Raw genomic sequence first — 27588 nt, forward strand, 5'->3', positions numbered from 1 at the left:
GATAATAATATCTATTTGTATGTATAGCACCTTTCATACAAGAAAAGCAGCAGTACTTTGCAAAAAAATAAATTACATACACAGAAAATTAGTTATTATATTTAATATATTCATATTCATTTAAGTAAAAAAATATCTTCTTCAGGTTGTTATTAATGTGCATACATACTGTAAATAAATTAACAATGTCAATGCATTTTTTTCTGATTTAAATGTACTCTGAAAAGTGTAGTCAAACAAGGAATAAACCTAGAAATTGTACTCACATAACATACTTAATATAGTTAGTATTCACTGCTGGTTTAAATGTAATTTATTAACCATAACGAACCTCCTAATTAATAATAAAGTCATCATTTATCTCTGCACGAGCGCAGCTGTGCACACCCGCATGCACTGACTGTAATCTAGTTTTGGACATTTAAGTAGCTAACGTTAGCAGCTAGGTTTAATTAGACAACTAGCATATATTTCCGTTATATAGCTTGAACGAAACTGAACTTTAAGACGGTATTTTTTACATTTTACTGTAGCAGTTTGTTCTTGAAGATGACACAGTTCAACTGTGTTAATCTTGACATGTTTATGGGGGAATTTGCTCTGCTAGAACAGGTAAGGTAGCTAACGTCAGCTAACGTTAGCATTAACTCACTGACTGCTGGGAGTTTGATGGTGCCCTTTGATTTACCTAATGGCTTTTTTTCAGTTTTTGACAAGTAGAGTAAAGATGAGTCAAAGAAACATAGTTTGTCACAAGATAATTAAAGGAGTGTGAGAAGATATAGTTTAGGACGTAAAGTCACAAACAGAGATAATCACCATGAATTTGATGATTTGTGATGTGTATTTTTCAGTATTTGGTTGAAATTACTGGTTGACAGGTTTTGCAGTCCATTTTCTTAGTTTGTCTGACAGACAGATGGGATTAATCATAAATGGATTGCATATTTAGAGAGCAAAGCCTATAAAACTAAAGACAGAAACTATACAATATAACTACACCACAGTAATAAAACTATAGTAATACAATACAATAAAAATACAACAAAAACCCATACATGATAAACAGCTAGAATGAAAACCTGTTAATACAGAGACTGAACCTAAACTAGGACAGTACTATGTTATTCCATATTCACTATGCAGTAATAAACTGTGCATTAGTAGTGTTTATGCTATATTGTGGGATGAAGAAATGTACTAAGTCCAGAGTTTTTCCCAAACAGAAAATTACAGAAGTTAATTGCAAAAACAACGTGTTGGAAATCATGCTGGAGGATGCCAACAGACTCATGAAATTCTATCTGACCAAGGAAAAAAGTGTGACTGAGGGTAAGTTTCTGTCTTTTCACTTGAAAACTAGAGTTTCACATTCATTTTAGTTTGTTTTTCTTTTTTTAACCACTGTGTTTTTATTCTAAGAAACAGGAGCTTTATGGTGCTTGATTTAGTGTTTGTATGTCTCCCCCTGCTGTTTGTTTTGCCAAATAACAGACCTGATGTGGTGTCACCAGTTCTCATTTAAATAATTTTAATCCTGAATTTGTAAATAGACAGGGCTCACACTGTATATTAACTGAAATCAACCAGAATATGTTTAAGATGCAGTTATATATAATGTGTTCTGTGTATTATATTTTAAATGCAATTTTTGTCATTAAAAAAACTGACCATTAAAAGACAGATGGGATTCAGAGCAATAATGAGCTACTGGTGATTGTTCTGTGCCAGAATAAGGTTGAATATTAAGTGCACATGCAGTTAGATTTTACATTAATTTTGATGGAAAATACCTTAATGTGAGTATATGTTAGGTTAAGAGATACATAAAATATACAGCTCAGTGGTTTTAATAACTGTGTGACTGTCATTGAATTGTTTCCTACTGGAAGCTTTTACAAATGTATGGCACCTAAAAATAGTCAAACCTAACAAGAGAAGTTACTTATTCCTTTGATCTACATGTTTCAGAGAGAGACAGCCTTCTTGTCACAGTCAACAGCCTGCAGCAGACTTTGCAGGAGCAGTGCAACCTCAGAGGTACCTGTCATAACCTGTTGAACAAGTATAAAATCCCTCGTTATTTAAAGTCCCTGCACACATTGTCAACTCACACAGATGTTTTCACCTATTTGTACATAGTCTGTTGAAGTCATGTAATTCCCAGCCCAGCTCCACCCAACTTCACCTGAGTAGAGGTTTAATCAACCACAATAACTGAAAATACCTGTGTGGGTGTGAAGGGCATTTAGGATACTCAGGAAGAATACTCTATCAGGACAAAAGAGTATGTTTTGAATGTTTTAAGCACACACACCACATTGAAACTACAATTACAGCAGAATATGGTCTACTATAAATAAATGGACCTCCAATTGTAGATACGATAGTATTGGTGTTGTTTTTAGGTGAACACATCTCTTGTAAATTGCAATGACTGATATCCATTTGGTACCTGAAAACAAATCCTGTGGAAATTCCATGTAAGGATTTTGAGGATTTTCATTGTGTACATATTCTAAGGTGTGTTATTTTTTAGTGGAGAATGAGAGACTAAAGAACGACATGACAGATCTGAAACGACAGAGTGAGAAAACAGCAGAGGTAAGGACTGAATTAGGAGTGAACGCTGACAGAGCTGTTAGTAATAACAAAGTGTCCCAGTAAGCCATGACAGTGTGGTAGCGATCCAGCATGCACAATACCAGCACCCTGAAACTGAAGCAATTGAATTCAGCCATAATTATATTTATCATTTATACCTTACGGTTTCTTACTTAACTCAAATGTTTTTCATGAAAAAAGGTCTATTGCATTAAATACATTGAATATAACTGTGGTCCCACTGATCCCACTTCTGAAACCAACACTACACTACACTACACTACACCCTGCACTTCATGTGATCATGGTTGCATTTAAAAAAATATATAGAAGCAATTTCTGGCTTCAGATGTACACACACTGAGTTACAGTGTATTGCAGCCTGTGTGATTTATGCATCTGTACATTATTTTAAAATCAGAATGATCAGTCAACTTTCTCCATAAACATCACCTTTCTTACCAATGCTTTTTGGTGACTTTCTGACTTTAAAACTGGGTGGCAATTCCACATATACAATAAAAACAGTTTGAGTGTCTGTGATGTGTGTGTGTGTGTGGCCTGTGTGTTGTCATCAGGACGGAGAGGCTGAGCTTCAGAGACTCACCAGTGAAATGAGAGCAGAAGAAGACAGACACAAGAGGGAGCTAGAGACTGTACGGCAGCAGTGCAGGAGAGAGGTGGAGGACGCCCACAAGGAGAGGTTCAATCAGTGTAAGACCTACCAAAACATTCAGTACACTGAGATAGACTGTTCATGTTTTCAGGAATACTGACTCATTATTACGTGCAAAACAATGGCCCTAAAATCTTAATGTAAGTCTAAGACAGTGGATTAAACAAAGAACAGCTTACATGATGACATTTCAACATCAGTCTACAACATTAGCACAGAGCAGCAGACATTTCATACGACCAACAAAAACAAGCATAAATCTATACTTGGCTGACGTCTGCTGCTGTTTTTTATATCTTGACAGTGGAAACTAAAGATGCTGAAATAAAGGAGCTGCTGAAGAAAAAGGACGTTGATCTGGAGGAGATGAAGAAGAAGCTGAAGGAGCAGGAGAGGGAGCGGCAGAGCGAGCTCCTGAAGTTACAGATGGAGGTCAATTCAAAGCTACATTTAACTTCCAACTGCTGTCAGTCGATTCGGGACACTGTTGTTGTTGATGTTTCAATGATTCAAGATGTTGAAATATATATTTAAGTGTAAAGATTGACAAGGTGTTAAGCCTGACACAACAGTCTTTCTTCATGATGTACAAAATGTAATAACTTGCCAGATAATTTGCAGGACTGACGAAGTCAAGAGTTCAAGGAAGACAACACCATATGTCTGCAGGAGGGCTGCAACCCTACTTAAATCTAGTTTCAATGTGAACCCGCAACTCACAGACGCTTTTAGTATATTCATAAAAGCTGCATGAAATGAGCAGAAGTCTTGAGGAATGATTTCAATATGAATGTAATGCTGAGACTCCTCTTTGGTCTCCAATAACCAGTTTCAGCTTTACTACATATAAGCTTGTTGATGTTTTTCTGTGTGTGTTTTGGCAGTTTGGTGCGAAGTTAGCCAGAGTTCAGAGTACAGCTCAGTGGAGCCAACAGCAGCAGCAGCAACAACAACACGGATCCAGTCTTCTTCCACAGAGTGTCTTTAAGAGGGTGAGCAGCCCACACAGAACCTTTTTTATGTCCTCCTTAATTAACAATTAAGTAATCAACCTGTAAGTCAAGGACTTGGTGCTCAAGGGTATATTTTATTAGTACCTGTGCGGGAGTGAAGACACTATTGACGTGTGATCCTGTTAGATAAAGTGCGTAGCAGTGTTTCCAACACTCTTGGGTTTGGATCCCTCACACGCAAACTTCAGCTGAGAGCAGAAATAAGTCCATTAGTGTGTGACCTGGAAGTCTAATCTTGTTAGTCCACACCTTCTAATTAATATCAGGACACTTGCCAGCATGCTCCATCAGCTTTGACACATCTGAAAGACAAACATCAAAAAGGGGAACCTAAGGGGAACCCCCGCAGTGTTTTTGCGGTTTAGCCAATGTACTGACTGTATAAACATACGCTGTTGCTGGCTAGAAACGTATGTACTAAGCATCTGTGGACAGTGTGCAAACAAAACCTGACAGGAGAAGTTTGTTTTTTAAATTTCTCTTCTCATCAAGCGTCAGGATGAGACAAATACATGTCTGTTGAATCACATTTTTGCTAAAGGAATATCTTAAAAGTCTGTCTTAGAATGTTACTCATATGCCCACAGTTGTTGGTTGCTGTGATTGTTCACACTGACAAAACAGAAATCCTTTCCTAAAGCAATTCCAATGTAAGTGATGGCAGACAAAAGCCAGAGTCCTTGATCTATGCAAAAATGCATTTTGTAGTTCAGCCAATGCTAATATGATAACTATTTGCCAAAGTTCCAGACTTTTTAGTGTGAAATTCCCTATTCCCTGTGTTACAGACTAAATAACTGATTGAGAAATGAATCTCTAAAGAAATAGTTACAGTTGTTAAAATATGTCAAAATCTGATAGTCCCTCCATTATAAACACAAAACTCAAATATGCAGTCATTCACAACAAACACAGCAGAAAAGTATTGTAAATTAGTGGGTGATCTTTTTGTAGGTCATCAACTGTCAACTGTCTTGCATGTCCTATTTATGTTGCATCTCTCTAGTGTATGTGTATGTGTATGTGTGCGTGCGTGTGTGTGTTGTCAGAAGTTGCAGTACTTCCAAGAGGAGAAGAACAAGGAGATTGTGGCTCTGCGTCAGAGAGTCAAAGAGTTGGAAGAGAGCCAGCGTGTCAGCGGGCTCAATGACGGCCGTCTGAAGAAGAGAAAGATCTAGTTTGTTTAACGAACTACTGACCCACCAGCTGTGCAGGTTCATCAATCTGCAGGGGACTCGGGGGTCAGAGGTCTACCAAAGTGTTCAATTCTTTAAATGCCTAATTTTACTGGACTCAACTTTACTGCCTCTTTTGTGTGTTTTCATACACAGATTTGCAGCCTCATCACCTTGCTCACAGGTGACCAGTGTGCAGAGAGGACAATTAAACGCAGGCCGGATTCCTGTCTAAGGCTTTAATCCAATCAGACGCCTGGACAGTAGGGAGGAAGAGAGGGAGGGAAGTTAGGCACGGGTTCAAGAGAAACTTGCATCTGAGTGAATCAGATACTTGGAAGGACAATCCCATTCAAGGAATCAAACCTGTTGATCTCCTTTCATTCAAAGAAAAAGAAATCATTTTACTTTTCCACTTTCAATATGTTTCCTTGAAGTCAAACTTGTGTTCTACTAAGCTTGAGAGTTTAGAAAAATTAGAGCTATTGAACTCTACTTCATGTTATTTGTGTGGAAGGATTTCCTATTGTTGATGTTTAAGAGAGAAAAGTTGGAAAATAGACGCACCTTGTTTAATTCAATGTGACTGAGCATATGTTTATAGCTTAGGTCTGCATTTGTAGCCTAAAACATGCATGCCCACCTGGGTAATTAATACAAATTCATTTGTTTACATAGAGTAACATACAGTCACCGGCCTTCATTAGGTATACCTGTGCATTCTAATTCAATGCAATACAACAACTCTACCATAAATTCTACTTTTTTGAAGTTTATACATTTTCAGTTTTTGTTGACATTGTCAAAAAAGAGATAATTGTACTTTATGTTTATTACTGAGGTCGTACTAAGTGCTGGTGGCGTACTGAGGTGCATTATATTGAATGGTGTTCCTAATATTCTGCCCCCCTCATGTACTTAAGGTGTATTAGGTGTACCTAATAAAGAGGCCAGTGAGTGTAAATGAGTGTTGCCTTCAGTGAACATCCAGCAATCATTCAGGACTTCAGGGGGAACTCCACCAATTTGTCTATTTGCAGATGTGGGTTAAAAAAGTTATATTAAGCCTTTTGTGGCTCTAAAGGGAGCTGCATAAAGTCTGACGTCAGCATTGGTTGGTGCTGGAGACTACAAGTTTGAAAATGAAAAGTCTGGGTTGTGTAAATGAAAGAATTGAGGTTACCAGACCTCTGTAGCCCCCTCCTCATCTCTGCTTCAGGGTATTAGCTTGTTGGATAGTGGGCAATCTATGTACAGATTTTACTGGTCAAACTGTCCATTGTGAGTGTACAATTTTATAGAAGTGCAATGCTCTATTAAGAGTTGAAAAATTAGATTTGAGTGCAAATATGCTTATTTATTTTCTTGCCGAGAGCTTGATACCATTCTCATATGCATACACTAAATATAAAGTTACTGGGTTAAGCTGATTAGCTTATCTTTGCATAAAGACTGGAAACAGGGGGAATGGCCCTGTCTAAAGGTAACAAAATCCTATTTATCAGCACCTGTAAGGCTCACTCATTTGTTTAATTTTTAGAAAGTGCATTTCTTGGCCAGACTTCAGGAAGTCACTGCTCCCAGCCAAGATAGTAGTGTAGGATACATGAGCCCAAGCACATGTATTTGCCAAAATATCAAATTATTCCTTTACCAAATAAACACTTTGATTTTTTATTGAGTAAATTTGGCAATTAAAGGCAACTAAAATGCTCTAAATCTTTATACAGATCCATCTGTGATAAACTAAATTAGCCAATAGTATTAAACATGCTGATGTATCAATCAGGCTCTACTACACAAAGTACAAGTGTACATTGGATTAAAAAAGAAAAAAAGATTTGAACGTGTTCCAGCAACGCTTTTGAGATTTAACTGTGGTGTGTCCCCGCTGTACCTCCGCTGCTCCTCACAGGGACGACACACCTCAGCCTTGTGAAGTGTTGACCTCATGCTTGGTAATCTCTTTATCTCTCCTGCTCAGCCAGCGTCGAAAATGGACAGCGAGCTAATCTCTATGGGAACATTGGGTAATACCGTTGCATAACATTTCATCTTGGTAAAAGCCTGGAGATCAACCTTGGCTACACACAACACAACAATCCCCCAACCGCAAAGGTGTGTTTTTCTTCTACCTGCAAACGACAGCATTCAAATGGCATACTGTATGTTGCATCCTCAGTGAGCACATTTAATCTCTTGCGCAGTTTTAGACTCATTTTTGCTTCCCAGAAAAAAATGAGGCCATTTGAGGGGATTGAGAAAGACCTAAATTAAAGCAGGATTAGAGGTCATGACACCACTTTAATCCGGCCTCCCACCGCGAGAATGCAGGTGGGAACAGGGGTGTGGCCAGGAAAGCTGTGCATGCAGGCCTGTTGTCTGTCCACTTGACTGATGGCTCCAATGGATGCCCCCCCTCCCCTCCCTTCCCCTTCTGTGTTCCTTGCCATCATTGTACAGTATTCTGCTAGAGAGCACAGAGCAGGAGGCTATGATGGCAGGATAGGACTTTCTTGAATGATTTCAACACAAATTAGACTTGAGTATGTACAAAAAATTGTTTTCCTGGGTCTCACTCGAGGAGAGCAGCAATTTTCACAATGGACTATACAGCTGGGTTTTGATGCAGAGCAGCAGTTTGGAAAATTGGTAAGTAAACAAGAATCTGGTGTTCTATACTTTCTCTAGTGTTATTGCAGCCATTTCAGGGTTACAACTATCTAGCCTTTTGTAAAATAACAGTAAAATGTGTATTAAATTTTGCATAACACATCTAAAAGTGTTAGATGTAATGACATAGTGTAGTGAAGAGTGATATGGCTTCTGAATGCTTATGCAGAATATTTATATGTTGTGTTAAGTGGATGATGGGGACATTGAAAGGGAATACCACGTAGTCAGTGGACTAAATAACTAATATATTCAAGTCTTGATATATTATGTTCATAAGGTTGACCCATTTTGCAGCTTTGACAATGACCTCGGGGCTTCTCATAATCTAAACATTTCTGGATACACTTAAACTCTTTTTTAATAGTGTATTTTTATAATATGTTGTGTATACTCTCATTGGCCTTTTTAGGTACACCTGTGCAATGTAATTCAATCCAAATCAGCTCTACTACATTTATGAAGTTTATACATTTTCAGTTTTTGTTGACATCACAAGAAGGTGATAATTCTACTTTATGTTTATTATTGAGGTCATAGTGGGTGATGGTGATGTACTATGGTGCATAATATTGAATGGTGTTCCTTAAAATGTTGTTCACTCCATTAACATACATGGGGTCAAAATATTAGGAACACCTGTCAATATAATACTCCCCAGTACACCACCACCACTTAGTACAACCTCAGTAATGAACATAAAGTAGAATTATCACCTTTTTGACGATGTTAAGAAAAACTGAAAATGTATAAACTTCAAAACAGTGGAATTTATGATGTATTGAATTGAATTAGATTTCACAGGTGTACCTAATAAAGTGGCTGGTGACTATATAATATAAGCACTGCCATGTGGTATTTGAAGTGAGGTAGATAAGGTTGTTATCACATCCGGTTAGCAATTTAAGGAAAAAATGTCTGTCTGGATGAACTATGAGCAGGTAATGACTCAGTTACATTATCTTGTTTTTGAAGATGACCTTGTCCTCAGCCTGCTGCAGAGATGCCAAGGGGTCAGTACCATGTGACGAGCCCCAGGCTCCACCACAGCCGCTACAGCCTGACAGACAGCTCTGATGCCAGCCCAGAGGATGAAGAAGCAGACCCTCCGATGCGCTTCACCGCCCTGCAGAAGCTCACAACGGACATGTGCAAGGACGAGAAGACCATCAAAGACCTGATTATAGGCCGCAGGGTGGGCTTCTACAAGGTGCGCGGGGAGATTGGCTATGGGACCTTCTCCAGGGTCAAACTGGGTTTTCACGCTCTGACGAAAGGTAGGTGTCTGACTGTGCAAGCAAAGTAGACCTTTCCGAACATGTCACTTGAGGCCATCCGTACCTCATACCTTTGAGTTAGGTTGGGTTCTGTTACACTGCTTTAACTTTGCCTGCGATCAATTGCCTCATTATTTGTACTTTTCCTATATCTACAAAAAGAGAGCTACCCAGAACACTTTGAGAATGTCTTAAGTAAAAAGGTGAAAAACCAAGAACGGTCACACAAGGTTTAAATGGATGCAGTCTGTGGTTCAAAAACACAACAACAACAAAAAAAGATGACCTACACACACACTTTTGCCAGAGTTCTGCACTGGCCTAAAACTGAGACCCAAAATCCATTTTGTACCTTTGCCTTTAAGACCTGACCCAACAGAACCTGATGGATATTGTCAAATTTAATAGGCAAACTCGACTTGAAAGATAACTAAACCTGAACCCAATCAAATCCTAAGCATTAGGCTACACAATAAAACAAAAGTATCAGTTTTCCTAAGTAGCAGAACTCTAATTGTGAACAAATCATTTTTTAGAAATACTTTAGTCTATTAAATATCAAAAGTATGTAGGCTGCAGATAACCACTTCAGTGATTTCCAGAATTGTTGATTGCCTTGTTGACAGCTGTACAATTGTTTAACGACCATGATCTGTCCCCCTTCGTAGACAAAGTGGCCCTGAAGATCCTGGACAGGACAAAGTTGGACATTCAGGCTCAGCGGCTGCTCTCCAGAGAGATCACCAGCATGGAGTCTGTGCAGCACCCTAACGTGCTCCGTCTGTACGAGGTGGTGGAGACGCCAAGTCGCCTGTTCCTGGTGCTGGAGTATGCAGGAGGAGGAGACCTCCACAACAGGATCTGCAATGAGGGAAAACTGTCTGACAACACCAGCAAGGTCACGTTCGCCCAGGTCCTTTCTGCCATCAAATATTTGGTGAGTGACATAGAATCTGAGACTACTTTTACTACAAAGACATTGTAGGTGAATTAAAAAGTTGAGAGAAAAAAATAGCCTCTCTGTAATTAAGCTGATCAAGAAAAGGCTATCTTAATCAACAGAAGTGATTGAAAGAATCTATCACTTCGGATTTGTTTGATATTTAGAAATTTAAACCTTGTATGTTTTGCTGGGCAGCACAACAACGGCATCATCCACCGTGACCTGAAGGCAGAGAACGTCCTGTTTACCAGCAGCGGCTGCGTGAAGGTGGCCGACTTTGGGTTCAGCACCAGGGTTTCAAACCGCAACGATGCCCTCGACACCTTCTGTGGCTCGCCGCCATACGCTGCCCCGGAGCTCTTCAGAGACGAGTCCTACCTGGGGCCTCCGGTGGACGTGTGGGCCATGGGGGTCTTGCTCTTCTTCATGGTGACCGGCACCATGCCGTTCCGCGCTGACACCATGGGCAAACTGCGGCACTGCATCATAGAAGGCTCCTACACCATCCCCCCCTGGGTGCCCGGCCCCTGCCAGAGGCTCATCAAGGGCATCCTGAAGCAGGCCCCCAGCGACCGTTACGCCGTCGATCAGATGCTGGGCTGCGACTGGCTCTTACATGTGGAGTTCCCCTGGTCGCTGGTGTCTCAAGAACCAGATAACTCTATGCAGAGCTTGCTGGACTCGGAGCGGGAGCTGGAGGATGAAGAGGAACAGGAGGAGGTCAGGAACGCGCTGGAAGAGCTCGGCTTTACCCAAGGCCACCTACGGAACAATTCACTCAAAGACAGCCGCAACCCCGTCACTGGAGTTTATCGAATCCTACTGCACCAAACGCAGAAGAGGAGGGGCTGTGACAGCCTGCCTGTGGTCCGGGGGATGGTGAGGGACCCCAAGAGGGAGGGTCTCCGGGCCTACCGGGGCCTCAGACACACCTCCAAGTTCTGTGTGCTCTCATAAGACAGTTAGAGACACTTCAGCACAGTTTTTTATACAGAACTCTTTTATACCAACATGAAATTTAGAAGTAGAAGTTTTTTTTTTATTTCATATTTGACATTGTTCATGACAATAATTGTGTTGTTTATTTATGGTAAGTGAGTTGTAGTTTTTACTGACAGTTTGTAACTTTTGATACATTTGTTTAACTCCTACTGCATCTTTTGGGGATTTCAGAATAGTGTATGACATATATACAAGTGCCTGATGAAAGTACTTTAAGTGTATAAAATGTTTGATTTAACCTGTAAAACCTGTACTAACCGCAGTAGGTCGTTCTACTCTAGGACTGCAGGTAATGATTCATTATTAATTAATGTCTTTATTATGTTTGATTCATTGTTTGATTCAGTGATGGAAATGTGACTCATAGATTATGGCCTTGATGTTATGCAGGCATGAGATGTCAGCAGATCAGCTAAAGATCTGATAATGATTAATGAGAAATATTTTTTTTCCTTATCAGATAAGAAGCATTTTGAAAGCACGCAGTATGAGACAGAAAGCCAGACAAATTGTTTCTTTTACATACCTTTAAATCATCTCAGAACCCCTCAGATTTACTTTGTTGAGAACTACTGGTCTAGTCTGTAAAATGTAAACAAATGGTGACAATTAATTAAGTTTCCAGCCTGAAAAAAACATTAGTTTACAATAATATAAAACAAAACTCAGTATTACTTAATGGTGTATTTCCAACTAATCAAATAACTGTGTCATGCAAAACCAGATTTTAGCTTTTTTATCCTTGTAAGTGCACAGAGGGGGTTAAGTAAATAAGAACAGCTTTGTAAGTTTGTGTAAGGGGGGGGGGGGGGGGGGAGAGAAACCCTCACGCACACTTAAAGTGATTATGTCTGTTGAAAAGACGTTTATTGTTTATGAAAAACTAAATAAAGTGTTAAAAGAAAACCTGATGAGTCACGCAGATCGCATTGTTCTGGCAGAGCAGGTGGCTGCTGCTGCTGCTGCTGCTGCTGCACCCAAACAGAGCTGATCTTGCGTCTTTGTGGCCTGTTTACAAAAGTTTCACCAAGTGCCTGCGAGCAAATAATAGTCCCGACAGCAGCTGGCAAGACACCAGATGATGCTCGGGACCCCTCTCGTCTCCACAACCGGTCCAAACCAGCCAGACCCAACCCGACTGTCCCCTTTGGCACTAAAGCGCAAAGCAACCCCACGACTCCTCCCAGCTCTGCTCCTAGCCGACCCCCATCTGCAGGAAAACGGCAGATGGCGCGGCGTGGCTGCGGAGACATCTGCAGGACAGACAATAGGCGCTCTGTGCAGACCGCTGGAGCTGACAGGCCTGGAGCTGCGCTATTGTGCGCAGTGCTATACACATGCAGATGAGGCGTGCAGGAGGAGGGACACCGCAGAGGCCTTTTTTTTACTGCAGGGAACAGCAGATGACAGGCTGTAGCACCCTCCATGCAAATTTGCTGAGTTTTAAACTTTTGTTAGTTTCATACCCCCCTCCCTCCCTATACTCTCCATCCTCTATGACCCCTCACTACCTCCTACAACTAAATACACACACACACACACACACACACACACACACACACACACACACACACACACACACACACACACACACACACACACACACACACACATTCAATCCCCAGTGAAAGTGAAGACACAACTCCCAAAATCTCTTTTTTTTTTTTATTTGAGAATTTTTCATTTACAATTTCCAAACATTTCCAAAGTGAAACTATCAGAAACTTATGAATTAGTTTGTTTCCAACAATGTTTCAACAGGATCAGAACATCTTACATCAGATCTTCATTTAAAAAAAAATATATTTCTGTTCTTCAGTACACAATTAAATGTTTCTAAGATAATCTTACAATTCATCTTTCTCATATTTTTTTAAACATTTAGTTAATTTAGTCATATTCTAAAGTGAAACCTTTAGAGAATAGACTTTTTTTCAAAGTTATTTTTTTTAAGTTTTAGAATATTTTTGTCATTGTTAAATTTCTAAAGTGAAACCTTTAGAATTAATTAAGACAATTCTGGAAAGTGGGAAACATTTGAGCTGACTGCAACTGTTGTCATGTTGCTCAGCAAAGAGGACACCTTTAAAAAGTCTCTTTTTAAGAAGGCCTCTTTCTCAGCACCGCTTCTTCTCCTGCTGCGCGTGCTTCAACGTGCGACGTTTGCTCTGTGGAACCACAGGACGCACAACTCGCATCTCCTTCCTCTCCAAACCTCATCCGCACAAAGAATGAGGGTCGATGTGTCGCTCTTGTGGCATACCTGACCTCATTCACATAAAGAATGAGAGTCATCTTGGCATGGACGGGACAAGAGGCGACGGTTCACGGGGGCCACCTCGGGCCGGCGCCGTGCTGCCTGGACGGGAATCCTCCTCAGGAGTATCCAGGGATGTGAAGAAACAGGGTCATCCTGTTCATCAGGATGAGTATTTCCAAATAAGAAGCTTCACAGCATCTGTTCAACAGAGGAGCCCAGTCACAGATCAACGGCCGGGCAGGCTGATCTCAGGAACCCAGTCGTTCAGACGCCGGCTCTCCTCACAGAACAGGTGCAGCTTCTCCAGAGCGGGGTCCTCCCAAGACCCTTCAGCTGGGTTCTGTTCAAACAAGAAGAGGAGAGAAGATTTAGTCTCATGTTTGCTTTACAAAAAGCATCATGTAAAATAGATCAACAGAACACAATCCTGTTAACGTTGCTCTACATACCGTGATGAGGACGCAGTGAGCATCTTCAAGCTGCTCCGCCTTGTCTCCAACTATCTCAGCCAGACGCTGCATGTCGCTGACTCTGACGATGCTGATGTCGTTGTCGAAGCAGAAGGACTGGATGAGGGTGAAGTGGATCTGGAGAGCGATGTCACACTCAAACTCCTCATCCACGGCCAGGACGCAGAAAGACACGCTGTCCGGGTCACTGTGGAAACAAAATAAAGAAAAAAAACAATGAGCTTTCATCGACAAAATGATCAAAAGCAGCTGATATGATTAATGAAATTGTAATATAGTAGGTATGTGGAAGCTGGTAGTCTCATACTTACAGATTCATAACTTTTGCGCTCTCGTAGACACCGACGGTGATGGAGTCGTTGTCTTTAGCGGTCACCAGGACCTCCTCCAGGGCTTTACCGGTGCACTGAGCACGCTCAGTGGGCTTCTGGATCAGAACTTCTTCAAGAGTCATGATGAAGATGATTTAGATATTCCGCAAAGGGAGAGAGAGAGGTTTAGAAAGTGTGTTCGAGAGTAAATCCGAAAAGGAGCAGAGTGCTTTCAAACCTCCAGCCTCCGTCTTTTATACTCTTCAGCTCGTGCGGCGCAGTGAAAGCGCTGCGCCCTGATTGGCTGAAGCTGAATGGTGTATTGGTATGATAATGCTATTGTCACACTCCGGCTCGTGGCAGATTGATGGGGGTCATCTAGCCACGCACGCTCCCCCACTGAGTGTAGGCACAGCAGCCTGGCCTGAAACTAAAAATAGCTTCATTAAATAAAAAAAGAAGTTTGATTAGTCTGCAGCACAGTTTTGTGCAAGTTACAGAAAACACAGCAGGTTATTCTGACTGCAGAGATTCTTACTGAACAATAATAACACTTAGCATGCACTTCTAAGAACTCTAAAAGTCTTAATGCACCTTTTAAAGTAGCAAAAAACGATTTACTGATCATTTCAGCCACATAAACCAGCTGCCAAACTTTTTAAAACGCATCTTTTAAAAATATAAACTTTCCTGAAGGAAAACTCAACAAATGCTCAATATTAATTGTTGCATTTTTAGATTGTTTTGCTCACACTATTTCAGCAGCAACATATAGAGAAAGTGTGGAGCGCCCCCTCCTCCCCCCTCTGTCCTCTCTCCGAGCAGCAGAGAGAAAGGGCAGGTGGATGATGCCATCTGCGAGGCTGGGCCATAAAACGGCCTCATTGTGAGCACAGAAGCCCTCTATTATCACAGTTCCCATACAAATGCAAATGTACAGCGCGTGCCAGAACGCTGTGCGTGCTGCACAATCTGCACTGCAGGCTCATGTTGACCACGTGCCCATCAGCTGTCCAGAAAATCCTTCCTTGGTTTGTTATTTATTTACTCTGGGGACTTCAGGGAGCACACGAGCAGACTTCTATAGGAAAACTTGTGAAGTTTATTGCACTTTTGTTTGGTATTTGATGCATACATTAACCGACAGTCATAGTCTGTGGTTGTATTTAAACCAATTTCTGAGAACATTGTTAATTTTAGCTAACTTTTACGCACGATTTAAGTTTTACGCACAGCTATATTTTATATTTCCCGCTGATTAAGTAGTTTCCCCCCCATAATATGTCGTGGTATTTTGTTTAATTTAGTAGTTGGTGTGTATATCCACTAGATAGCTATGAAATAAAATGTCTGACTAAATTTCTGTCAACTTTCTATCATCTGATCACTTTTACGCACAACGGAACCTTTACGAACGGTTCTATTTGATCTGCTACACTAGTTTTGTAGTTTCTCCCCAACAGCTCGTGCTTTTTTGATGATATTTCAGCTGCATAATTATTCAAAATACATTTTGCATCAGGTCCGGCCCACATCCACTGCTGCGTAAATAGAGAAAAGGGGGGCTGGAGTGGAGAGGCGGTGCAGGAGACACAGGTTGGCGGTGATTGATTCAGCGCTATTGTTCCACGAAGGCAGAGCGGCAGATGGAGAACTGTCGCTATGAAGAACCCCCCCGCCCCCTCCTCTACTCTCTCCTAAACCCAGGTCAACCCCGACACAAGGGCGCGCCGATCTTTTGTCTACAAGTCTCCACATTCGCTCATCTGTTGTCTGAGTTTTGATTAAATTTGAATGCCAAAGAGGAGCACTTATGGTCCAAACTTTCACAATGTAAAGTGTTATCTCCAGAAGATACCAGATCACAACACAGATACAAATCTCTCCCAGTTTGAGCTGTAAACACGTGCAAGAATACAGAAAGTGTGTTTTGTTATGCAACAGAAAGCTTATCTGAACATTATTGCAGCAACAAAGTCATTTGTTTATTTCCAAGTTGCTTTCAGTTTCTGTCTGCAAGCTGCAAACAAAGACGCACATCAGCTGGCCGGGAGGCTTAAATTTGGGCCCAAGTTTGATTTGGATCCGGCTGATAGGAGCTCAAACACTAAGCTATTTTAGGAAGGATCAGCTTGCATGGCCACGGGGTAGGCGCGTGCAAATCGATACCGACCTATTGTTGCTGGAACACATCTGCTAAACGGAGGCCTCCCAGGCAGCCCGCGACAGGTGTTGGTGGTCAAAGCTCCTCTGTTGACCTGCGGCGACTCAGCAGAGCCTGAAAACCTCTCTGCAAAGATGGAAAGTGTGAAAGTGTGAAAGTGTTTTTAAAAATGTCTGGCTTGTATGAACGCACGAGGAGAGGGAGGATAAGCGAGTATTTTAGATATATAAATGACAAAAATATGTTGTAATTATTCATCCTTCGTTTAACAAATCAGATTTTGGTGTTGTTTTTACCAATAAAACATAAATAAACCTAAATTTAGCAAACCGAAGTTGGATTTAGTCTAAAGTGTTTTAGACTTTCAATCATTTTTGCAGCAGAATTAAAGCCCTCACGCCCAGCAGGTGCTGCCTGACATCCTTTGTCCACCCTCACCCCCCCACCTTCCCTCAGGGGACAGATGGTATCTCTCTGGTTGCTAGGGAGAGGGATGCAGACAGAGAGATAAAGCACGGAGGCATCTCCAGATGCCACGCGCCTCAAGTGAGGACTGGCTTTACGCATGCAAAGCAGCGGCGCGTGCCATTGCCTAATCTACAAGAAACAGTTCATGCACTGAAATTGGTCGTGAGTTATAAAAGTCTGCATGACATCCAGTACTATTGTAAAGGTGGATGTATTAGCATGAGAACACTTAAAACAGCACCAAACTGCAGCTTAGGCATGTTTTACTGGATTTTCTAAACTTCCAAAATAAGTTAGTTATAATTATTTTTTATCCTCCTGCAACATCAGATTAAATATGATGTACTTTAACCCTAAAATACCTTTCAAATTCTGACTCATAATTATTCTATAACAATTCACATTCATACATTCCCCATCAGTCATTAATCTTATGGAAAAAAGACACAATCACAATCACTATTTTATGGTCCAGGAGAACATTTTTTAGAATATGAAGAATACAACATGTTTTAATGCTGATGTTTGATTTTGTGTTGTTGTATGTGAATAAACACAGGTCAAACTTGTACATTTGCATATATAAATTGTGCATCAGCTTCCATTTTTGTATACTGTGGGTCACATTAGGAGAAGTCCGGCTAAAAGAAATGTGTACATGGTGTTTTTTATAGCTCTCAAATGTAAAAATGACAATTTGACCCTGAACAGTATGTAAGGGGTAAGATGCGTTTGAAGTAAATTTTAGCTCTTTATCTAAAAACCATGTGTTGAAACTTGCGTGATCCATCAAGTATGTATCAGTTTTTGTCAGTCACATCATCATCACATAATGCAGTTTTAAACAGTTGTCTATGTGAACATTACTGCAGTTATTTGACTTTGACAAAAATGAATGAAGTCTCTGCTTATAGATTTTTTAATCTATATTTTGAATTGCTCCAGGCAGCCGTTATCTTCACTACATTTTCAGTACAGTACATCAGTTAGCAGACTCTTGAAACATGTTAGTTTCATACTTTTAGAGGACAGGGGCTTTTGCATGTGTACATCTTCAATACATTCAACTTATACTGTTGTATTGTGGGCTTTTTGGATGTAACTGTTGACCTTCTGGTCAGCCATTGATTGTCATCATATCTGCATGGTATGAAAATGTCTTACTCTTGAATCTTGCTTGAGTTGTATAATCCATCACAGTGAACATCAGGTGTGTAATATTTTTTTCATCAAATTAGTCATCACTGAATAAGCTTAAAAAACCCTAAAACTAAAAAAAGCTTGAAATGTAAAATAAACTGTTTTATCATGCAATGGTGATGTCACTTTCACCAACATTCATGCAGATTTGATGTTTACTGTGATAACACTCATACTTACTGTCATAACATTTGAATGCCCTGCAGAAATGAATGAAAATCAATGGCTGCCTGGAATATTTGCAATTTCATCAAAAATCCACCACCATCCAACACTATATCTGCAAAATATACTGAAGACAGGACTATAAAATACTCTTGTATTCTCTTCTATCAGTATGAATGGAAGTTATTGGTTGATTCTAACTCTTCCTGAACTTGGAGGACTTTGACAACATCAGTCTGCTCCTCCTGTGTGGTTTCATTCTTCCTGTAAGCTGACAGAATCATTTAAAGGTCAGAGAGTTTCTATATCTGGTCCTTTCAACCAAAAGCTGCCCCCAAACTTTTCTATAGGCACGCGTGCCTGAGGGTGGGGTGGGGGTTGTAAGGCCTGTTGTAGCCATTGTGCCCCGAACAGCCAATCAGAGGGTGAGCGTGTGCCGGGTCTGTGGTATAAATGCTGGCAGGTTCTTACAGGCAGCACAAACACTCTTCTCTGGAGTTTCTGACCACATCAGCTCAACTTAAAAGGCTTAAAAAACATCACCATGCAATCTCCTGGAAAATCTCTGAAGGAAGCTCTGCTCTGTGCTCAGAGCGAGGAGCGACTCACTGTTGGAGTTTACGAGAGTGCCAAAATCATGACTGAGTAAGTACACTTAACATGACTTCACTTCAGTATGACTTTACATGCTTTATAAGATTCAACTTTATCCACATCTGAGAGCAGCAGCTAACAGGAGTTGTCTCTTCTTTGTTTCCACAGTGACCCGGACAGCGTGTCTTTCTGCGTCCTGGCCGTGGATGAGGAGTTTGAGTGTGACATTGCTCTCCAGATCCACTTCACCCTCATCCAGTCCTTCTGCTTCGACAACGACATCAGCATCGTCAGAGTCAGCGACATGCAGCGTCTGGCTGAGATAGTTGGAGACAAGGCGGAGCAGCTTGAAGATGCTCACTGCGTCCTCATCACGGTATGTAGAGCAACGTTAACAGGATTGTGTTCTGTTGATCTATTTTACATGATGCTTTTTGTAAAGCAAACATGAGACTAAATCTTCTCTCCTCTTCTTGTTTGAACAGAACCCAGCTGAAGGGTCTTGGGAGGACCCCGCACTGGAGAAGCTGCACCTGTTCTGTGAGGAGAGCCGGCGTCTGAACGACTGGGTTCCTGAGATCAGCCTGCCCGGCCGTTGATCTGTGACTGGGCTCCTCTGTTGAACAGATGCTGTGAAGCTTCTTATTTGGAAATACTCATCCTGATGAACAGGATGACCCTGTTTCTTCACATCCCTGGATACTCCTGAGGAGGATTCCCGTCCAGGCAGCATGGCGCCGGCCCGAGGTGGCCCCCGTGAACCGTCGCCTCTTGTCCCGTCCATGCCAAGATGACTCTCATTCTTTATGTGAATGAGGTCAGGTATGCCACAAGAGCGACACATCGACCCTCATTCTTTGTGCGGATGAGGTTTGGAGAGGAAGGAGATGCGAGTTGTGCGTCCTGTGGTTCCACAGAGCAAACGTCGCACGTTGAAGCACGCGCAGCAGGAAAAGAAGCGGTGCTGAGAAAGAGGCCTTCTTAAAAGGAGACTTTTTAAAGGTGTCCTCTTTGCTGAGCAACATGACAACAGTTGCAGTCAGCTCAAATGTTTCCCACTTTCCAGAATTGTCTTAATTAATTCTAAAGGTTTCACTTTAGAAATTTAACAATGACAAAAATATTCTAAAACTTAAAAAAAAAATAACTTTGAAAAAAAGTCTATTCTCTAAAGGTTTCACTTTAGAATATGACTAAATTAACTAAATGTTTAAAAAAATATGAGAAAGATGAATTGTAAGATTATCTTAGAAACATGTACTGAAGAACAGAAATATATTTTTTAAATGAAGATCTGATTTAAGACCTGTTGAAACATTGTCGGAAACAAACTAATTTTTTCAGAAATTTAATATTGACTGAAAAAATACAAAGTGTTAAAAATAAGACAAAACCTATTGGATCAATCTAATGTTGAATCTTGAAACATGAAAAATATGGGAAAGAAATACCTAAAACTGAAAATGTATTACTTCCTGAAGGTGTCACTTCAGCTTTATATGTCAAATGAAATAACTTGTTCACTGCAGATCATATTTTTCTTCTTTTATATTTTGTATGATGAAAGCCTATAAATAAAATATTTGAAGTCAACATCGCTCTCTTACTCCTCTTGACTCTCATCTGGGGTTTAAACTGTCTGAAGCATGAGTGAAGTCTCATGTTCACCTTTTTTCCAGCAAACCTGCATCAGTTTAGTTTGACTTTTTGACTTTCTGATGTATTTTTTGAGGATTTTTTGAAGGTTTCCTCTACTTTCAAATTTGACTTTGGACTAATGCAGCTGTGATGACTATACAACTAAATCATATAGAAGCCGTTATACATTTACTTGTCTTCAAATAGTGTAGCATGCAAAATCTAGTTCAAATATAATACTTGTTGCTTTTAGTTGTAATAAGATAATGAGTAATAATTGAGCATGCAACATGAGAAAATAGTATAAATTCCAATCAGCTAATGTACTGATTACAATGTGAGGGATATGTTAATGCTTTCTGGGGTTGACGTTTCATTGATTAACAATTCTCCCTTCTCTTGGGCTCAATATGCTATTTATTATTGAGACAGATGTCATTTCAAAGCTGAGGCAAAAGCATGTGTCATTGTATATCTAGAACATCAAGTTTAAAGTAATAGATTCATATTTTAGGAAAATTTGCTTTTTGCTTACTTGCAGAGAGTGGAGAACTGCACACTGAACCAACTGTCCCTTTATTTTATTCATAACATTTTGTCTAACTACATGTTTTCCATGTGATTTTTGTATCCAGCACCAATCCCACTGAGGTCCAAATATGCTGCTAGAGCCAGGATACATATGGTTATCTTAGCTTAGCATAAAGATTGGCAAAAGAGGGGAAACCACTTCTGTTCAAAGGCAACTCTAAAGGCTGATACTTTGTTGTTTTAGTCTGTACAAGTGAACATTTACTTTGTGCGTCATGACAAAGCTAAAACTTGCTGGCGCTAGCATCTTTTAACACAAGTGTGGCATCAATCATCTCATCTAAACTCTCAACAAGAAAATTAATAAGCGTATTCTTGTGTCAAAATGTTGACATATTCCTTTAAACAGACTATTTATAGGCACAGTGGGGTGCAGTTCAGCCAAGAAGTTGATTATTTGACTGAATAATTGCACACACGTGAACCAGGTGAATGTAATATGCTCTATAGCATAATGCTAATTCTGCTTTTTTCACAATAAAAGGACAGTATTCCTGCTATAAGAACTTTCCAGAGTTATAAAAGTGCAGTTGGCATCTGATGTGAAGTTTTTTCAAGATTTAAATAACCCGACTGAGCTGGTGAGATGCTCTCTGATTCTCTGTGAACCACTGTATTTACAACCCATAAATGTCAAACTAACTTGAACTGTCAGTGCAGTAGTAGTAGCTTTACTTCCTGACCCTGCACTCATTGTAAAGTCAAGAAGAGTCAACCCAAGAGAACTTGCAGCTTAATGAAGGTGATCTTTTGCTCTTGGCACACGCTGCTTTTCTTTTCATTTTTTCTTCTTCTTCTTTTCGTTTTTTTAATCACATTTGTGATTCAGAACCTTTGCAAAGCTTTTGTGCCTTTGGATGGAACTCTAAATGCACTCTGACCTGCATGTTGCCTTTCACTGCCAACCATTGTGAAGTCAACAGCTGCTGCAGCCCCCACACCCTGACTGTGTCACACACACACACACACACACACACACACACACACACACACACACACACACACACACACACACACACACACGCACACGCACACGCACACACACACACACACACACAGAGGATTGTGCCTTCTTTCTTCTTTTCCTACTACTGCGTGTAAGTGCTCGCTACAACTTGACAGGTGATAGATGCTTCAACCTGTTTCACCAGAATAAAAAGTTACATAGAAAGGTTTTTTAAAAAGGACCAAAGTAGAGGAAGAGTGATCCTTTCTATGTCTGTGCAGTTGTGACACATGACTAAAACCTGAAGCAGCTTTATAACTCAGTGTCAAATGTACATCTACACAAACACACTCAAATTCAAAAAGAAAGGGGGAAAAAAAGGGACAAAAAGGACCAGCTGAAACACAATCAGCCCTTTAAATCACCTCGGCAACCAACCCAGCACTTACTCTGCTGTCCAATTTAATGATGAGGAGAAAGGGGGCAGAGAGGGAGGGAGGGAGGAGTGGATTGAGAGAGGAGGAGATGGAGGCCCTGTGCCTGGCACAAGTCTGCTGCCATTCATCCATTCAAAATCAAATTCTGACTAATAACAACAATATCCCCCGACCATCAGCAGGAACACGCCTGAAGTCACAACACAGCAGAGCTCCTGCAGGATTTGAGCCACATGCAACTCCAGTGACAATGTTTTTTCATTGCAAACTTTATCAAATTAGCAAAAATGTTCTATGAGTGGAATATTTTGGCAAAGTTTCTTTATTTCTTACAGAAAGTTGAGAATGTCTTCTCTGTAGCATAAAGACTGGCTGCAAGCTGTTAAATATACACAAGTGTAAACATGTTTCAGCTTTTAGTTTTATTTCTTTTTTTTGTCTGTTCTGAACTCTGAACTCTTTCACCCTGAACAACCTCGGCTGCCCTCTGCCTCAACCCCGGTCATAAGGAGCTCCGCCTGCAGCCACATGCTGCTTCTCAAGTGTCATTTTAACATAAAAGCCCCTCAAATCTTTTCTGTGTGCTGGAGAGCTGCAGCAGATGGTACGGACTGGACTGGGCTGCAGGCTGAGTGCGTGTGCATGTGCGTGCGTGCATGTGTGTGGTTTTTTTTTGTGTGTGTGTGTTTTGGTTGAGCAGGTTACCTAGGATACCGGCATCAGCATAGCCCTATAGGTGAAACACAAGTAAATTCAGTTTTCATTTTTTTATATGAATATATGTGTGCTTATATTCAACATTTTTCATTAGTGAGTCAAAAGACACAAGAACATTATGCATCTAAAATCATGAAGAGCTCTAACCAAACTCCTTCTGAATTTCCCCCAATTGAAGAAAAAGTTGTTGAAATTCTGCATCTGATTATTCCAGCTCCATTTTATACATTTTATATATTTGGGACCCCCCCTCTTTAATCCAGATGAGTGTATAAGATGGATCCATAGTTGCAGAGTTAAGGGTGGTTGAGTTCAGCTGACGAGCTCTGTCTGATAACTATGTTAATTTCATCCTCTTTCATTTACATAAGTCTGCACAACAGCATTGTGCCGCAGCTCACGGCAGGCTCAGGGTCAAACAGCACACACATGCGCACACACAGACACAAGCACACACACACACACACACACACACACACACACACACACACACACACACACACACACACACACACACACACACACACACACACACACACACACACACACACACACACACAAGGAGCTCAGCACGTTCAGATCTGCATACACACACATACACACGCCCATTCCCTCAGTCATCAGCTGTTTATTCTAATTTCTGCCTCTGATCTGCATCAGTCAGCCTCTTCAGCTCATGATGAATCTAATCACTAATTACATGAACTAACTTGAAGCCCTCAGGCTGCTTCTCTCTTATTGGCTGAGTTCTGAATAAAACAAAAACATCATTTTTTTAATATTCAGATGAAAGCTTTTTGTCAATGTAAAACAGTTTACTTAATACCAAGCGATGCATCATTACAAGCTAATTAGATGTTGGTTGGAAGTGAAAGTACGTGCTGTGTGTTTGTGTTAGATATTATCATTTAAAGTAACCAGAGTGTAAATAAATAAAGTTTTTTATCTGTTTACATTCATAGTTGCAGCGTGTAGAGACAAAGTGGACGGAAGGCTCTCTCTCTCTCTCTCTCTCCCTCACACACACACACACACACACACACACACACACACACACACACACACACACACACACACACACACACACACACACACACACACACACACACACACACACACACACACACACACACACACACACATGCACGAACACACACATGCATGAACACACACACAGGCAGAGAGAGAGAGAGAGCCAGCTGTTGCCAAAACACTGGACTGCCTCTCCATTCAGTATTGAGAGCCTCAAGGGTCCTGTTCAGATGGGGCTGTAAAACTCCGTGTGTGTCTGTGTCTCTCTCTCTGTGTGTGTGTGTGTGTGTGTGTGTGTGTGTCGCTGGCTGACAGCTACAGCTAACACCTGCACTGTTTTCTTCATCAAAACAAAGTGCTGATCCAATCATCTAACAGCGCCAAAACTCCACTTTCCAACGGTGGAATCGTCCAACTATTTGTATTTGCAGAGATTATCCAGGTGTGTGTTGGCAGGAAAGTATGCAGGGTTTAAACCTATCTCTCTCTCTCTCTCTCTCTCTCTCTCTCTCTCTCTCTCTCTCTCTCTCTCTCTCTCTCTCTCTCTCTCTCTCTCTCTCTCTCTCTCTCAGGCATTCACTTTCATGCTTCACTCAACTACAGTGCTACGGTACTTCTGTTGTATATGCATTTATATGATTCATTGCATCAAGACTTACACAGACATGCAAGAACACTAAGAGAGAGATGCAGTCAGACCACTTTTAGACATGGTCTGACAACACTTTGTATCACCTTGTTCTTTTGAAGCACTTTGGTGCGTCTTCTGACTGTCAGTTTGGGATTTGAAGTGAGTTGAAAGAGTTGCTGATTCCACCTTTTTCATTCAGTGCAGTACAAAGCTTGGTCTAGAATGTATAAGAGCTGTTTATGAAAAGCTCAGCAAACCACCTACATGCAACAGAATTGCAAATTTGTTTGTTTGGCTTTTGAAACAGAGTGGAGGTTTCTGGCACAACTTCACCTACTTCCAAGGTGCATGGAAGAGGAAAAAAAAGGAGGAAAGTCAAAGCTCCAGCAACATTTGTAGTATAGGAGAACTTTATTAATAGACCAGTGTGTTTTCCAGCTTGTTGTCATGATGACCCTGATGAAGGCTGCAAGCCAAAATGCATTGGTTTGTCAACAGTTAATGAAATACATAAAATCATAAAAATCAATCAGGGCTGCAAAAATGACTACAATATATTTGCAAGCCTGCAGAGGTAGAGGTGTTGGTACACCAGTTGCACATGTTTGGTGTGGCCTATGTGTGTGGTGGGGCCTAATGTGATGTCTTGTCATGGGGCCCAAAATCTCTGGCGGTGCCCTGGTCTATACTACAAGTGTTGCTGGAGCTTTGACTTTCTTTGTTTGGGTTTTTCCATCTTTCAGGAAGCTTTTAACTTGGAAAGAAGATAAAGTGCATCACAGAAGAGGTGACAACAAATCTTTCAGTCACCAGAGAAAGAAGATCCACTGCTAAAAGGTCCTGAATCAGTCAGGACAAGAACACTCAGGGTTCAGTGCTTAAGATTTGTTCATGTACTGAGCACCTCTGCACCTCTAAGAGACTATTTTGTTACTTCCAGTGGAAATAAGGAGAAATTCATCTTGTGCTGAATCTGTATTGACACTAGTCTGAAGTACTGCATTGTGTCTGTGTTGTGTATCTGTGCTCGTGTGTGCTGTAGAAACAGATCAGATGGCTATATGTGCTTGTACTGCGCCCCCTCCGCTGCTAACCCTCACCAAAACAAAACTCAGACAAAAGCCACAGCCAACACTCCTACACCCTGGTCAATGGGCACAAAGAGCAGAAAAACGTCAGGAGGGGCCTCGCACAAAGGTGCACCGAGACCCCGGTGCTCTCTCCTCTTTTGTCCCAAAGAATGGCGAGGTCCAGGAGCAGCTGCTGAGGCTGCACGGGACATTTGAGACGTCCCCCTTTTCACCAAACACACAAAGTCTGGAGGGGTGAGTGTGCAGGCTGCAGGGAGGGGCCAGGGTGGTTGGTTGGTGGGGGTTTGTATTCAAAATAGAAAGGCACACTTTGCCAAATCGACGTGGAGCTGACTCCCCATTCACCCTGCAGATCAGCAGCAGAGGGAGGGGGGGGTTAAAGTGCAGGACAGGAGGAAGCCTTTAAAGTTAACGTGAGTCACATCAGTCACAACACAAAGGAGTCCCCGAGGTCTACCATATGGACGGAGGCACATCATCTGTTCAGGATTCACTCAAAGAGATTCAGTCTGAGCCAATAGCAGCTCAGGATCTGCTCTCTCTCTACCCAGTGACAACAAATCTCTGCTTTCTTATTGGCTGCAGAGGTGTTCTCATTAAGAGAGTGTCTCAATTAGCCCGATAAGGTAGGTGGGCATTTTTTTTGCTTTAGTGCTTCAGGATTATCTGTGTGTCGGATTGATTAGTGTTGGTGGGGGGAAAAAGGAAAAGGAAGGAGTTAAAAATATTTCATTTCCTGTCTTTACAGCTGTTGCTTGTGTATGTGGTTCATTCTGTAATCCACAAGTTAAGATATTTTAGATCAAATTCAAAAAGAATAATATCTAAAAACGGCCTCTTTGTGTGCTTTTCTTAATCAATGGAGGACTTTTTGCTCAGCTGATTTCTCCACAGATACCCAATGAAAAGAATCAATAAGTGATAGAATTGAAGAAATCAATGAGAGGAAATCAATGCATCTAGCAAGATGATAAAGAACGTATACTAACCTATACTAAATTAATTCCAAATGAGAAAGACAGACTGTGGCTTATTTCCAAATGTCTGAGTACTAATATCATATAACTAAACTAATATTCAGAAACAGTCAAACTATACATGTCACAGCACTTCAAGTAATATGATGCATATTCTCAACATACACTTAAAAGATGAGCATGTGATTTGATGTTTAAGGCACAAAGATTTCTGTCTCAGTGTGATGCTGAAAACAGAAGGATGCACATGTGACAGCACAGTTACAGCGCCCTCTAGCCACATAACATTTTATTGATCTACATGGAGGAAATTCACATTACACCCAACAACAGTGACACACAAACACATGTCAGAAAATAGCACTATGTAAAATAATTAATATAAAATACACACACACACACACACACACACACACACACACACACACACACACACACACACACACACACACACACACACACACACACACACACACTCACAAGCACGCACGCACGCACGCACGCACACACACACACACACACACACACACACA

The 27588-nt window shown here is 40.9% G+C and overlaps 4 protein-coding genes across 4 annotated transcripts; 3 read left to right on the forward strand and 1 right to left on the reverse strand.

Annotated features, from left to right (window-relative positions):
• The first annotated feature begins 441 nt into the window (after nt 1-441).
• Nucleotides 442-6432, forward strand: LOC133995234 (coiled-coil domain-containing protein 152-like). The gene is made up of 9 exons (XM_062434567.1): nt 442-612; nt 1227-1332; nt 1972-2040; nt 2540-2604; nt 3183-3318; nt 3585-3712; nt 4165-4272; nt 5343-5507; nt 5625-6432. Exons 1-8 carry the CDS (start codon nt 550-552, stop codon nt 5469-5471), a joined length of 804 nt encoding a protein of 267 aa, XP_062290551.1. The 5' UTR covers nt 442-549; the 3' UTR covers nt 5472-5507; nt 5625-6432.
• A 148-nt stretch (nt 6433-6580) lies between these two features.
• On the forward strand, nt 6581-12180 carry nim1kb (NIM1 serine/threonine protein kinase). The gene is made up of 4 exons (XM_062434566.1): nt 6581-8120; nt 9117-9418; nt 10087-10355; nt 10557-12180. The coding sequence occupies exons 2-4, from the start codon at nt 9145-9147 to the stop codon at nt 11316-11318; spliced, it is 1305 nt and encodes a 434-aa protein (XP_062290550.1). The 5' UTR covers nt 6581-8120; nt 9117-9144; the 3' UTR covers nt 11319-12180.
• Nucleotides 12181-13849: 1669 nt separating this feature from the next.
• Nucleotides 13850-14550, reverse strand: gadd45gb.1 (growth arrest and DNA-damage-inducible, gamma b, tandem duplicate 1). The gene is made up of 3 exons (XM_062434671.1): nt 14405-14550; nt 14073-14280; nt 13850-13963 (listed from the first exon to the last, which is right to left on the reverse strand). The coding sequence occupies exons 1-3, from the start codon at nt 14545-14547 to the stop codon at nt 13850-13852; spliced, it is 465 nt and encodes a 154-aa protein (XP_062290655.1). The 5' UTR covers nt 14548-14550.
• A 4395-nt stretch (nt 14551-18945) lies between these two features.
• On the forward strand, nt 18946-19594 carry LOC133995293 (growth arrest and DNA damage-inducible protein GADD45 gamma-like). Its single transcript, XM_062434634.1, has 3 exons — nt 18946-19046; nt 19164-19371; nt 19481-19594. Exons 1-3 carry the CDS (start codon nt 18946-18948, stop codon nt 19592-19594), a joined length of 423 nt encoding a protein of 140 aa, XP_062290618.1.
• Nucleotides 19595-27588: the final 7994 nt, after the last annotated feature.

Source organism: Scomber scombrus, chromosome 15 (genome assembly GCF_963691925.1).
Source record: "Scomber scombrus chromosome 15, fScoSco1.1, whole genome shotgun sequence".
Classification (NCBI taxonomy): Eukaryota; Metazoa; Chordata; class Actinopteri; order Scombriformes; family Scombridae; genus Scomber; species Scomber scombrus.

What these genes read in the sequence shown, in the direction of transcription:
- LOC133995234 (XM_062434567.1), top strand. Translation starts at nt 550, where the DNA reads ATGACACAGTTCAACTGTGTTAATCTTGACATGTTTATGGGGGAATTT. An exon ending in AGAGTGAGAAAACAGCAGAG is followed by an intron (nt 2,605 to 3,182) that starts GTAAGGACTGAA and finishes TGTTGTCATCAG; the next exon opens with GACGGAGAGGCTGAGCTTCA. An exon ending in CACAGAGTGTCTTTAAGAGG is followed by an intron (nt 4,273 to 5,342) that starts GTGAGCAGCCCA and finishes GTGTGTTGTCAG; the next exon opens with AAGTTGCAGTACTTCCAAGA.
- LOC133995293 (XM_062434634.1), top strand. Translation starts at nt 18,946, where the DNA reads ATGCAATCTCCTGGAAAATCTCTGAAGGAAGCTCTGCTCTGTGCTCAG. An exon ending in AGTGCCAAAATCATGACTGA is followed by an intron (nt 19,047 to 19,163) that starts GTAAGTACACTT and finishes TTGTTTCCACAG; the next exon opens with TGACCCGGACAGCGTGTCTT. An exon ending in CTCACTGCGTCCTCATCACG is followed by an intron (nt 19,372 to 19,480) that starts GTATGTAGAGCA and finishes TTGTTTGAACAG; the next exon opens with AACCCAGCTGAAGGGTCTTG.
- gadd45gb.1 (XM_062434671.1), bottom strand. Translation starts at nt 14,547, where the DNA reads ATGACTCTTGAAGAAGTTCTGATCCAGAAGCCCACTGAGCGTGCTCAG. An exon ending in AGCGCAAAAGTTATGAATCT is followed by an intron (nt 14,281 to 14,404) that starts GTAAGTATGAGA and finishes TTGTTTCCACAG; the next exon opens with TGACCCGGACAGCGTGTCTT. An exon ending in CTCACTGCGTCCTCATCACG is followed by an intron (nt 13,964 to 14,072) that starts GTATGTAGAGCA and finishes TTGTTTGAACAG; the next exon opens with AACCCAGCTGAAGGGTCTTG.
- nim1kb (XM_062434566.1), top strand. Translation starts at nt 9,145, where the DNA reads ATGCCAAGGGGTCAGTACCATGTGACGAGCCCCAGGCTCCACCACAGC. An exon ending in TTTTCACGCTCTGACGAAAG is followed by an intron (nt 9,419 to 10,086) that starts GTAGGTGTCTGA and finishes CCCCCTTCGTAG; the next exon opens with ACAAAGTGGCCCTGAAGATC. An exon ending in TTTCTGCCATCAAATATTTG is followed by an intron (nt 10,356 to 10,556) that starts GTGAGTGACATA and finishes TTTGCTGGGCAG; the next exon opens with CACAACAACGGCATCATCCA.